The 12285-nt window shown below is 47.6% G+C and overlaps 3 protein-coding genes across 3 annotated transcripts; 2 read left to right on the top strand and 1 right to left on the bottom strand.

Moving 5' to 3' along the window:
* The first annotated feature begins 1356 nt into the window (after positions 1 to 1356).
* LOC119311231 (2-keto-3-deoxy-L-rhamnonate aldolase-like) lies at positions 1357 to 2752 on the top strand. Its single transcript, XM_037586867.1, has one exon. The coding sequence runs from the start codon at positions 1508 to 1510 to the stop codon at positions 2537 to 2539; it is 1032 nt and encodes a 343-aa protein (XP_037442764.1). The 5' UTR covers positions 1357 to 1507; the 3' UTR covers positions 2540 to 2752.
* A 260-nt stretch (positions 2753 to 3012) lies between these two features.
* On the top strand, positions 3013 to 6824 carry LOC119311233 (rhodanese-like domain-containing protein 14, chloroplastic). Its single transcript, XM_037586870.1, has 6 exons — positions 3013 to 3302; positions 3404 to 3450; positions 3740 to 3832; positions 4395 to 4533; positions 4623 to 4725; positions 6500 to 6824. Exons 1-6 carry the CDS (start codon positions 3113 to 3115, stop codon positions 6615 to 6617), a joined length of 690 nt encoding a protein of 229 aa, XP_037442767.1. The 5' UTR covers positions 3013 to 3112; the 3' UTR covers positions 6618 to 6824.
* Positions 6825 to 6980: 156 nt separating this feature from the next.
* On the bottom strand, positions 6981 to 11483 carry LOC119311232 (ras-related protein RABA3-like). The gene is made up of 2 exons (XM_037586869.1): positions 10918 to 11483; positions 6981 to 7643 (listed from the first exon to the last, which is right to left on the bottom strand). The coding sequence occupies exons 1-2, from the start codon at positions 11178 to 11180 to the stop codon at positions 7160 to 7162; spliced, it is 747 nt and encodes a 248-aa protein (XP_037442766.1). The 5' UTR covers positions 11181 to 11483; the 3' UTR covers positions 6981 to 7159.
* Between the last annotated feature and the right edge of the window lie 802 nt (positions 11484 to 12285).

Here is a 12285-nt window from a genome sequence, read left to right as displayed (position 1 = left end):
GGGGGACGAGGGCGCCTTGTAGTCGCCGGGGACGGGACGGATGGCCGACACGCACGGCCATCTGCGGACGAGCGGTGTCGACGACGTTCCTGGTGAACAGAAGAAGGAGCTAGGGAGGTGGGCAGGGCATGCCAACCACACCTGGGCCTCCTTCTCTCTTCCTTTTCTTTTTTTCTTTTTATGCTTTTTTATTTTTTGTTTGCACTTTCTTTTAGTAATAAACCATTTTTGTAATATGTGTGGTTGGTCTCAAATTTTAGCTTGAAATATACCTCACTGCCACAGAAAGTTTGGCACCTAAATGAAATATATTGAAATTTTTGTAATTTAAAAAGCAATTAAAATATTGTTTGGCCCCCCTTTTTAAATTGTTTTAGGACATTTAACTATTTTATAAAAAGTTGGTTTTGTTTTTACAATTGCTTCGGGGTTATTTGTAATACTTTGACCATTTTTGTTTTGCCGTTTGAATAAATATTAATTTGACATTATTTTAAGTTGAGTTTGAATTTGGTTTGGAACAAAGTGAGGTTTAGAGAAGTAATTGCAATGACATGGCACCATTAGTGAGTGGTTATTGTAGCTTAACTACCGGGTGTTACAGTGACCGCGGCAGAGCACATGCAGGGGAAGGGGCCCTTCTCGGCTTGATTCCTTCATGTTGTGACTCAATTAAAGTGGATGTGAGAGGGGTAGCACGCTTAGAAGGGATGGGGTGGCTTCTTATAGCCTGGCGATTCAGGCCGATAAGCATGGGCACGACAGCCATGGCCACGACCATAAATTGGACACAGGCGAAGTTCAGGACGTCCATGGCGGGCAGTCTAGGGAGAGGTCTAGGCTGACGCAGTATGTGCCTACTGGCTCGACATTGATGGCGAGCTAGAGCTTGGTTGGGACGGTACGTCGGCTAGCTTGGTGGGCGGCACTGCCGGTCCGAGAACACATGGGAGAATGGGGGAAAGGACGAGATGACGCAACTAACTACTAGCGCACAACTTGTTTGAGGCCACTTGCATGCTGCGGGCGATGCGGGAGCGTGGGACCCATTCACAGGTCAAATACCGCTTTGACTATGTCCATTTCAGCGAATCACTTGAGCAAACCCATCGAGGGATTACGTTATGCGACCGTTACTAGTATAGTGTCAAAAAAAATGTCTTATAAGGTCTTATAGTATTACGGGCTGAGGGAGCTATCTCAAAAACAATCAACAACTCAAAAAAAGAATAAATGAAGCAGCGACAACGATCAGGTTAGTAGGTTACCAACCATTTTCTTCAGGGGAGCTGTTGGACATTTGCTCTAGGTAGATCGCACAAGGACCGCCAAAATCCGACGGCGGCGCTTGCGCCGCGGATCCAGCCGAGCCAGATCCACGCGGCACGTGACAAGTGACACGACGCTCGCTCACTCCACCCACACTCCCCGGCCGCCGCCGCCGGCCTCGTCAGTCGCAGATCCCCCAACCACCAGCAAAGCCGCCGCTCACCGCCGATCGGCCCACATGGCCGCCTCTATCGCCGCCGCCGCCGCCGCCGCGTCCGTCTCCCACGTCCTTCCCGCGCCGAAACCCAAGCCCAGAACCCCACCCCGCCTCTCCCTCCTCCCCCGCAGGCGCTCCCGCGCCGCCGGGGCCATCTCCGCGTCCGCGTCCGCGGCCTCCGACTTCCTCGCCCCGGTCCCGTCCCTCAAGTCCCGCCTCGCCGCGGGCGACACCCTCTACGGCCTCTTCCTCCTCTCCTTCTCCCCTACGCTCGCCGAGATCGCCGCGCTCGCCGGCTACGACTACGTCGTTGTCGACATGGAGCACGGGCCGGGCGGCATCACGGAGGCCCTCACCTGCCTCCGCGCCCTCGACGCCGCCCGCACCCCCGCCGTCCTCCGCCTCCCGGAGGCCTGCCCCGTCTGGGCGAAGAAGGCGCTCGACCTTGGTCCCGCGGGCCTCATGCTTCCCGCCGTCGAGTCTCCGGCCGCTGCCGCGGAGGCTGTATCCCACTGCCGCTACCCGCCCCGCGGCGTCCGTGGCGCTGCCTACCCAATCGTCCGCGCATCCGCCTACGGCCTCGACGACTCCTACCTCTCCCGCTGCGAGGATGACACCCTCATCATCTGCCAGGTCGAGACCGCCGCCGGCGTTGCGGAGATCGACGCCATCGCCGCCGTCGAAGGGGTCGACGTCGTCCAGATGGGCCCGCTCGACCTGTCGGCGAGCATGGGCTACCTGTGGGATCCCGGGAACAGGAAGGTGCGAGCGACCCTGAGGGAGGCTGAGAGGAAGGTGTTGGAGGCCAGGAAGAAGAAGGACGCTGCTCCGAAGACCAATGCGGCTTACTTGGGTGGGTTTGCGATGCCCAATGACCCAGCTGAGCAGCTCAAGCATAGGGGATACCATATGGTTGCAGGTGCAGTGGACATTGGGTTGTTCCGGAAGGCGGCATTGGAGGATGTCAAGCGGTTCAAGGAGGCGTCAATGGAGATTGGTGAAGCAGAGGGCGAGGAGGAGGATGAGAAGGAAAATGGATACTGGAGTGAATGAGCACTGAGCTTAGCTCACTGGGGAACTGGTGATGATTTCGTTTGTTTGTGTTCTGAACTGAAACTTTTAGGGTATCCATTTTCTGGACTTTGGTGTACTCTTGTTTAGTCGATGATTTGGGTTTTAGGGAGCAAATCTGTTTGGGCACCTTACTGTTCCCATTTGTAGGTGGTAATTGGTGAGTACCTAATAAAGAGTTGGATTTTAGTGAAATGCTGCTGTGTCCTTCTGTTCCATTTTATTTGTGGAAAGCTAGAAATTTGTATGAGCCAAACACCAGAAATTACTTCATGACAAGAGAAAAGCAGTGGTAAGTTTTTCCAATAAAAGATTGATGGTGAATTTGTTTTGTGGGGTCAGGGCAAGCCCATAGCCAGACTCCAGATTGTCCATCTCAACACTTGCTCAACCTCAACCACTAGTTCAGATATGCTGGGACATCCCATCCAGAACCATTTAGGTCCTTTGGACACTTGCACATCCCAAAATATCTCCTTCCAGCAACAGTTGCAGCCTTAGGATTAGCTAAGCTCCCTTCCGATTCTTCCCCAAGTTTTTGCTGCTCTTTATCTCATGACCACGATGATCGCAGCTAGCTCCATAGTGAAAGCCAACCTTCCTTGCTCGTCAAGGATATCCTCCTGCTCAGACTTCTCATCTGGTCATTTGTGGCGCCCATTAGAAGCTGCAAAACATTACCGAGCGCATGGTGTGCGCTCGCTGCGGGTAACATGTGCTGCCACTAAGACTGCGAAATCTCCAGGTACTGTGAATATGCTTGCCTCCTTTGACTTGATATGGAACCGTTTCTTATTCTGTTATGCATGATGCTATCTTGGCATGTTTACCCCCCTTATTTTGCAGCTGAAGAGGAATGGAAGATCAAACGGCAATTCCTATTAGAGAAGCGGGTAATAACCATCATTCTGACCAATATTTTTGCATTAAACGTATATGAAGGTTGCTGCGGACTTCTTAACCTTAAGTCTTATGAAGAGAGTTAGAGTAACATATGTATGTGTAGAACAATTATAGATTATATGTGAAATAGGCACTGTTTTGACATTTATGAGGACTTATCTACCTATTCCTGTTGATTCATATGTGTATTGGCTTGATTTACTGTTGATTGAAGATGAGCATTCTATGCTTAGCAGCCGCCATTTACATCAGAGGTGTTTCTCCTGTTTGTTTTTGCAGGTACGTAGTGTTGATGTGAAGGAAGCACTGCGCCTTCAAAACGAAAACAACTTTGTAATTCTCGATGTCAGACCAGAAGCAGAGTTCAAACAGGTATCTTATAGTTGCTGTCTCAAGCTCTTGGGTTTAGGGCAGAAATTTACTTTTACATTGTTGCTTACTTATCTTTTTTGTGTCTTTTATCAACCCGAAATGATAGCTGAAGCAAATTGTGTATCAATGATGATGTATTGAATCGACAACACTATGCTGAATACAGTTCACAATTACTCCCTTTCGTTCCTAAATATAAGTCTTTTTAGAGATTGCACTACAAACTACATACGGATGTATATAGACATATTTTAGAGTGTAGATTCACTCATTTTGCTCCGTATGTAGTCCATATTGGAATCTCTACAAAGACTTATATTTAGGAATGGAGGGAGTATATAACTGGAGATATAATATATGTTGCTGTTGCAATAGCCAAACATAAATTTAGAAGTCTGCTTAGTAGTAGTAGTACCTAAACGGCTAACAGTGATCAAATCGTCTCCAATGATGCCTAAAAAAATGTCAAAAGTTTGTTTTCATATTGTGCCGCTTCATACAATGAAATTTATATTTCAATCTGGGAAAGTTGCACCACAGTTATGGATTTATTTTTGTGCAGGCTCACCCACCTGGTGCTGTTAATGTACAAATATACAGATTAATAAAGGAGTGGACAGCATGGGATATTGCAAGGAGGGCAGCATTTGCTTTCTTTGGCATATTTGCAGGAACAGAAGAGAATCCTGAGTTTATAAAAAGTACGTAGCATTTTTTGTACTTCTGTTTGCTGCGTCCTCACCATTTATACATGTACCGGCAATCAGATGCATATGCCATATTTGTGCAGGCATTGAAGAAAAACTTAATAAAGATTCAAAGATAATTGTAGCATGTTCAGCAGGAGGAACAATGAAGCCAACACAGAATCTACCTGATGGGAAGCAATCTAGGTATATTATGTTGCCCATATACTCCCTCCGTTCCATATTACTCGTCGTGGTTTTAGAACTAAAACCACGACAAGTAATATGGAACAGAGGGAGTAGTATTATTTATTGCTAAACTTGTTTAATTTCCATGGATTGTCGGTCCTTTTCCAGTTGTCATGAAGGTGCTGAACTGCTGATACTGTTTATTAATGTGATTTGGCTTAAGCTAAATTTCTTGCATCTTCCGTGAAATGAGATCTGTGCATATTTTGTTACTAGGTTTAACCAATCTTCGCATTAAAAGATATTCTCTGTTGTCGGGGTTTTCTGTTAGTGGAAATTTGTTTCGCAATTTGAACATTCTCTTTATTTCTACCATGGGTTTTGTTTAGCTATTTTCCTGTCAACACTGGTGGTTGATTGGTCATGACTGAATTTTCAATACTATTACTAATATATTATCCTGTGAACAAGCATGGATGATTCTGTGATATATTAAGCAGATATTTGTAAATTGGTCCAGTTACTCGACCAATAAAATTAACCAAGTATTAAAAACCATGCTATTTGTGGATGTGTTCTTGGCCAAGTAGTGGGAGCCTGGGAGGGCAGTGTCATCTTCAAGCTGACACATGTTCAAATCTCAGTGGTAGAATTCAGTCTCTCGCAGCCTCTTCTTAATTAATGCCACCAGGCTCTTCCCCTGCTCTCTGCTACGGTCTCCGTCTCCCTTGGGAGACCGTCGCACAAGATACGTTCAATCGGTTAGGACGGCGATCCAATGATAGGTTATGTGTGTGAGTCATGTAATCCTGTTATCAGGCAGTTGTGTTTTCGCCTTGTTTATCCTCTGTGTACTGTTGCGATTGTCAACGAGAACTATTTTTTATGAAGATGGTTGTGTACATCATATGATGCAGAGGCCGGGGGTTGAACCTCCTTTTCAAAAAAAAAAAATAGCTCTGCCCCTACCGGTCTTTTTTGGAAAAAAAATATCCAGGAACGGATGCTAACAGCATTCTTTCTTAAAAAAATCTGCAAAGTGTTTTGTGTAAAATGCACTAAATTCAGTATCGTGCATTTGCTTACATCAAGCGTAGTCAGTCAGGCTAAGACCAGACACAGTTTTCGATCCATGCCGTACTGCACATCCATATGCATCAAAGTTGAGGGGGGCTAGTACTTGTTAAGTGGTTGTTAATCCCGGTAGATAGTTTATGCTTGTTCTCCCATTACTGGATTGCTCTCATTTTTTGACGTGTGTTGACGTATAAATGTATTGCCTAGTCTCTTCCATCAGATCGGTCTTTTGGGTTCATTGGCTAGAGCATGCACATCTACATGGTATCTTGAGCCAAGAGGTCTTGAGCTCAAGACCCGGCTGGTGCAATTAAATTGCAGCCCACTTTCGGTCCACGTTTATGTGTTTTACCACTGAGATTTAGATATTGCTCCATCCGTTCCAAAATAAGTGTCGTGGTTTTAGTTCCCAGGTTGGTAAATCACATTTGAGAACCAGCAGCATTAATTTGTTGCAACTGCAATGCTATGAACTTCAAATTTATAATAATTGATGCAAATTCATGATGGCAGCTGGAGAATTGTCATTCAGCTTTTTCATTCCTGTAGTTTGAAAAGCCACGCTGAGATCATTTTCTAGTTCTTGAATTGCAACTTCAAGAACAAAACGGCATTTTTCTTTAGAAGTATATATGCATTGCTCTGCGTGGACACTCATAGGTAAACTTGTGAGCACCGATGTTTAACTCAGCCGATTATGCTTCGACTCTGGCAGGTCTCTGATAGCGGCGTATCTGCTGGTCCTAAACGGCTACAAGAACGTGTTCCATCTGGACGGAGGGCTCTACACATGGTTCAAGGAAGATCTACCTTCTGAAGGAGAAGAAGATTGAGCAGGAAATGACCTGTCAGTTATTAGTTGCTACGACATTGTTGTTGTTCATACAACTGCAGTTTGTTTGTGATGAGTTGTAATGATGCGCGTTACGGATAAAATTGTCCGCACTAGTTTTGAGAAAATCTCATATCCTTCCCATCTTACCTTTTCGCCGGTGTGAAGGTGCGCTAGATTTATCTTGGATGTCAAACGCTTGAACTTAGCCTCACTGTTGTTTGAATTGAGCTGCTGTTTTTGGCGAAATTCATGTGAATCCCATGCATCCCTAACGAGCCATGTCAATGAGCTTTGGGAGGTCCCCTAAAAAAAAGAGCTTTGGGAGGAAAAGAAGTTCTGATCAATCTCACAGTCTCGCAGATGAAGAGGCAAATGAACCCAACCATTTCTTATCACAATGTATGTACAACAAATGCTTTACATGTCTAAACTTATGTGTTCGAGAATGCATGGCGTAATCTGGTGTGAATCCTTGCACATCACGGTGCGGCGTGTCTCTGTCACAGCACCACCGGCTGAGGTTGCCGACCACGTCGCCGGTCACGAGCACGAGCACTGCGAGGAGGCCGTCTTCTTCATGGCGCTGGTCTCCATGATGGGGTCGTGCAGGTCCACCGTGGTGCCCCTCAGCGACAGCACCTCGCCGCCATCGCTGACGCCGCCGCTGCGCGTCCGCCGCGCCTCGTCGAGCTCCAGCGCCCGGCGGGAGACGACGGCGAAGACCTCCTCGAGGAGCGCGAGGAAGGCGCGCTCCACGTTGTCGCCCGTCAGCGCCGACGCCTCGGAGAAGAAGAGCCCCTGCTCCTCGGCCAACCGCGCGGCCTCGTCGGCCGGCACCTCGCGGCGGTGCGCGGCCGCGTCGGCCTTGTTGCCGACGAGCGCCACGACGGTGGAGCCGTCGGCGTGGGCGCGGAGCTCCTCCACCCAGCGGGTCACGTGGTCGAAGGTGGCGCGGCGGGTCACGTCGTACACCACCATGGCGCCCAGCGCGCCCCGGTAGTAGGCGCTCGTCACCGCCCGGTACCTGCTCCCAACACACGCGCATGCTCAATTGTCAGTGACACACACTCTGTTTTCGGTAAGAAAATCTGTCAAACATTTCACATTTCAACGTGTCAACGTGCTCGAATTTGTGAAGAAAATTCCTTGGCCGCACGCATATCAGAGCTTGTTTGGAAAAGTCTACGTGTTTTTTTTTTTTTGGTTTGGAAGAAAAGTCCACTGTTGACTATTGAACCGTGTACTTCGCTTCCGGTTCAGTTTCCACCCCAGAACACACAAGCGGTCCTAACAGAATTTTAGAATTAAGCACGAGACTGTTCACTTTTGAACTCTCAACTAACTTCAAAGCGGCTTCGCTGATGCTTAGTCTATGCAAATTTGGGCACGTATGATCTATTCCTAGAAAGGAGGAAAAGTTGTATAATACTTCCTCCATCCCATAATATAAGAGTGTTTTGAGTGTAAAAAGCACTCTTATATTATGGGACGGAGGAAGTAAAATTTTCTTTTTCTTTTTAGGAGAGATCACTTTCAGAGGTCGGCGTGCTCTAGTGGTTCTAAAAGAATTTTTAACCAAGTTCAAAGCGGTCTTCGCCGATGTTCGGTCTATGCGAATCTGGTCATTTTGATGTCCTTTTCTTCCACGAATGCGATGTTTTTTCCTTTGAGCTAATGAAAGCTTCATGTGGTTGCCACATTGACAAACACATTCTGTCTTTGATGATTAATTAATCAAAGTAATACTTAGATTAGTTTGATATCAATAATATTGTATTTGTCAGAGATAATAAACAGTTTTGTAGTCTGATATTTCTAAAACTTTACTTAAATATTAGTAGAAAAAGTAATACAAAGTGTGATAAATAACCATATAAAAACATCATGCATTTCACACTAGATAGAATAATATGTAGAGAAATGGTACTCTAGTCATAGGCACAAATAAGATTTTAAATGAAGTCTTAAAACATCCGATGAAAAATCACTACTAGTGTGTAAATCATAAAATGGTTTTTTTTTTTGCAGCACAAGTTTTCTAGCTTGGACTCTAGGTTAGGAGGTTTTAGTATGGTACTCATTTCTGATTTACGCATAGGTCAAAAATTGCCATAGATTATTTTAGTTTAGAACGCCGCTAACTGCCACACGTGTGGGTGTTAAGAAATCTGCCCACACGTTCTGTGTGGTGCCTAAGAGGACCAGGCCACACGTCTGTGTGTGGGCAAAACAACTAGCGCCCACACGCCTTTTTTCCCCTCTCGATCCCTCTTACACGCGTACGTGTGGACGAAATAGATAACGCCCACACGCCCGGTACGTCAGGCCCGCACGCCCCACGTGACACTTTACCGCGCGCCCCGCAGTTGCCATGGGCCGGACCCTCGTCCATGTTCGTTTAAGTGCAGTTGCCATGTCGCTGAACTATGGTTGCCATGTCGGACAACTACAGTTGCCATGTTTGCTCAACTGCAGTTGCCATCTCAGGTCAAAGTTCCAGATTGCCATTTTTTGGACAACTGCAGCTGTTGCCATGTGTGATCTGGTCTACTGCAGTTGCCATGATTTCAAAACTTTAGGAGTTGCCATCTACTAACACTAGGCAGTTGCCATGTAGCGCTACAAAAAAAAGGCATGGCAAAAAACGTTCGGGTAAAAAGAGAGAGTTGCCATGTGCTCATAAGCACGCTAGGGCAGTTGCCATTTAAAAAAGAAAGAGTTGCCATCTGCTTACGTGTATGCTAGGGCAGTTTGCCATGTATCATGCCAAACATATGGCAACTGACATGTTCGGGTAAAAAAAAAAAGAGTTGCCATCTGCTTGCAATCACATTAGGGCAGTTGCCATGTACACTGCAAAACGCATGGCAACTGGCAGCTTGGGTGTGGGAGAGGAGGCGGGCGTGTGGGCGAGATGACAAACTGCCCACACACCAGCCCTTGTGCGTGACTGAAACTGGTGTGTGGGCGAACTACTAAACGCCCACACACCAGCTCCTCCGTGTGGTAAAACGGATGTGTGGGCGACCTCTCTCACACATCACACACGCGAGTTGTCCTACGTGACATACAGAATCAGTTAATTCGTACCAAGATTCGTGCAGAAGTTACTGGACGGTGATGGAGGCGTGTGGGTGAGTTGGCTAACGCCCACACGTGTGGGCGTTAACATTTCCGTTAGTTTATAGGTTCCTATCTGATAGACCTTCCTCCGTAAGTATTTTCACAATTTTCAAGATTTCAAGAAACTATGATTTTAAAAGCTAAATCTTGGAAAATAGAACGAAATGTACCCATGTGTTTTTTTTTTTGCGGGTGCAAAAAATGTACCCATGTCTCAAAAGCAACTCCAGTGACATGTAAAAAACCATGTATACAAAAATCATGCATCTACTACTCTGAAGCTCCCGCGGGCGTTACGTGGACAAAACAGGTCATAATCCGGGCGCAAATGTGGGCACGTATGTATGATCGCCCCACTACGCCGATGGTCTATTCCTAGAAAGGAGGAAAAGGCGCAGTAGGATTTTCTTTTCCTTTTCCTTTGAGAAGAGATCGCTTTCAGAGGTCGGCGTGCTCTGGTGGTCTGAAGAATCGTCGTCCTTACTAGCAGCAGCAGGATCGACATGTACGTGGCCGTCGCATTTGAATGCAGCCGTAGCTTTCGCCTTCTCCCTTCCTGAAAGACGAAAGCTGCCTACCACTCAGCATTTCCATCTTATCGCCCGCCCCCTAGCCTAGCTTGCGTGCTGCGCTGATCTATTTGGTGATCACCGGATTAAATGCATGTGATGGGGGGTGAGGCCGACCGGTATCATGCGTCGATCGACCGATCCCCTAATCCGGAAGCAAGCAACTGGTCCAAAACACTGATCGTTCTTGGCGGCATGTACTACTCCACTAACCATGCGAGGACGCGGCCACATACAGAAAACACGTTTGTCCTTGGCAGAACAACAGACCCACCCAATATTTTTGTAACTAAGCTTTGGAAAGAAGGCGGTGCTAAAAATTAAGCAAGTGTATGTATGCAGCAGAGATTCGGTGCTTGTTCTGGCACCAGCAAACGATTGTTGCGGAGGGTGATCGGGCAGCTGTACGTACGTGTGCTGAGAGTTGAAACTAGGCGTGCCGCCCAGAATTTCGTATCCCGGGAACGAGGATTGCATGTTTGCGATCGAGAAATTCAAAACGGTAGCAGACGAAAAATGGACTGCATATCATATCAGAAGAGCAGAGCTAGGCGACCGGGCTGGAGGAGGAAGACGGGACGGGGTTATGGGGGCGGGGCGGCGTACCTCTCCTGTCCGGCGGTGTCCCAGATCTGGGCCTTGACTTGCTTGCGGTGGAGGGTGAGGGTGCGGGTCTGGAACTCGACGCCGATGGTGGACTTGGAGTCGAGGAAGAACTCGTCCTTGGCGAAGCGCCCCAGCAGCTGCGTCTTCCCCACCGCCGAGTCGCCCACCACCACCACCTTGAACACGTAGTCGATCTCCCCCTCCTTCTCCCCCTCCCACCCGGCGGCCGCCTCCTCCTCCTGCTGCTTCCCCCGAGATACCATGGCTTGATCGAGCAAATGAAACTTTGTTGATCCTAGCTCCCTCGCCTGTCTTGGTCACTCCTTTATCCTCTGATGATGGTCTCTTCTGGATTGATTCTTGATATGATGTGCGCACTGTGTGAGGGAAAGGGTGTCTATAAATCCCAATCAATGTCTATCCAGTATGCTTGGCTTGGCCGGCAGAGGTGGCTGCTGCTAGATAGCTATAGGGATGTGGTGCTGGGTGTGGCATCCAGTACTGCTTTTGATGAGGGTTACTGCTTCCTACTCTAGTGCACCAGCAGCCTTTGCCCGTTGTGTTCCGTGCGTGTCCTGCTTTTGGAGGGAAGGGAGGATCTCTGCGCGCGCCAACTTGGGTTGGGGCCTTGGGGGCTTGGGGCACCCTGCCGCCTACTCCTCCTCCCTTTTCTTTCTCTTGTATTTTTAATTTCGTCTGCATTTTCTTCTTGCGGGGGAACGTACGGTGCTTCACACCTGCGCCTCGATGTAGTGTCCTCCGTGGCCGTGTCCACGGCCGCACGGCACCACGGTGCATGCGAAGCTTGCACGCACGCTACGTAGGGTACTAGTGTCTTCTAATCAGTCTCTTAATTCAGTGCGTACTACTGTCTTCTAATTAATCCGCTCTGTAGAAAGATAACTGCTACGGTACTACTCCATTTTTTTCTAAAAATAAAAAATGGTACTGCCCCTTTCCCTTCCGTGGGATGCAGAGCAGCCGGAGCACAGTACAGATAATAAACCGAAACGGTGCCGGCCGGCGGGGTACCTGCATTATATATATATATATATATATATATATATATATATATATAAAGAAAAGAGTGAAGAGACGACAGTGCGCCATGAACATCTTCATGCTATGATCAGAAAATACAGAAAAAGCACTATGTCTAGATCTTAATGTCTACTAGCACCTGGTTTTTTTTTACGGTACGTAACGTACTCGGTAACTACGATGTGGTGTGGCATGCAAGACGGCCCGGTAGGGGTGACAGACAGACAGACAAATCCGTTCGTTGCCGTGTACCGACTGACGAAGAAACGTCGCCCGGTCGCGGGCGGGTTCGCTTCCAGGCTAAGGTTTCTGCCGGCGTTCAGGTAA

The sequence above is a fragment of the Triticum dicoccoides genome, chromosome 5B, assembly GCF_002162155.2.
Source record: "Triticum dicoccoides isolate Atlit2015 ecotype Zavitan chromosome 5B, WEW_v2.0, whole genome shotgun sequence".
Classification (NCBI taxonomy): domain Eukaryota; kingdom Viridiplantae; phylum Streptophyta; class Magnoliopsida; order Poales; family Poaceae; genus Triticum; species Triticum dicoccoides.
The sequence above is the reverse complement of the archived record's forward strand: the minus strand, read 5'-3'. Positions and strand labels throughout refer to the sequence as shown.

Coding starts and splice junctions, on each gene's coding strand:
- LOC119311231 (XM_037586867.1), top strand. CDS start 1,508: ATGGCCGCCTCTATCGCCGCCGCCGCCGCCGCCGCGTCCGTCTCCCAC.
- LOC119311233 (XM_037586870.1), top strand. CDS start 3,113: ATGACCACGATGATCGCAGCTAGCTCCATAGTGAAAGCCAACCTTCCT. Junction 3,833..4,394: donor CAGAAGCAGAGTTCAAACAG/GTATCTTATAGT, acceptor ATTTTTGTGCAG/GCTCACCCACCTGGTGCTGT. Junction 4,534..4,622: donor GAATCCTGAGTTTATAAAAA/GTACGTAGCATT, acceptor ATATTTGTGCAG/GCATTGAAGAAAAACTTAAT.
- LOC119311232 (XM_037586869.1), bottom strand. CDS start 11,180: ATGGTATCTCGGGGGAAGCAGCAGGAGGAGGAGGCGGCCGCCGGGTGG. Junction 7,644..10,917: donor GACACCGCCGGACAGGAGAG/GTACGCCGCCCC, acceptor TGTTGGGAGCAG/GTACCGGGCGGTGACGAGCG.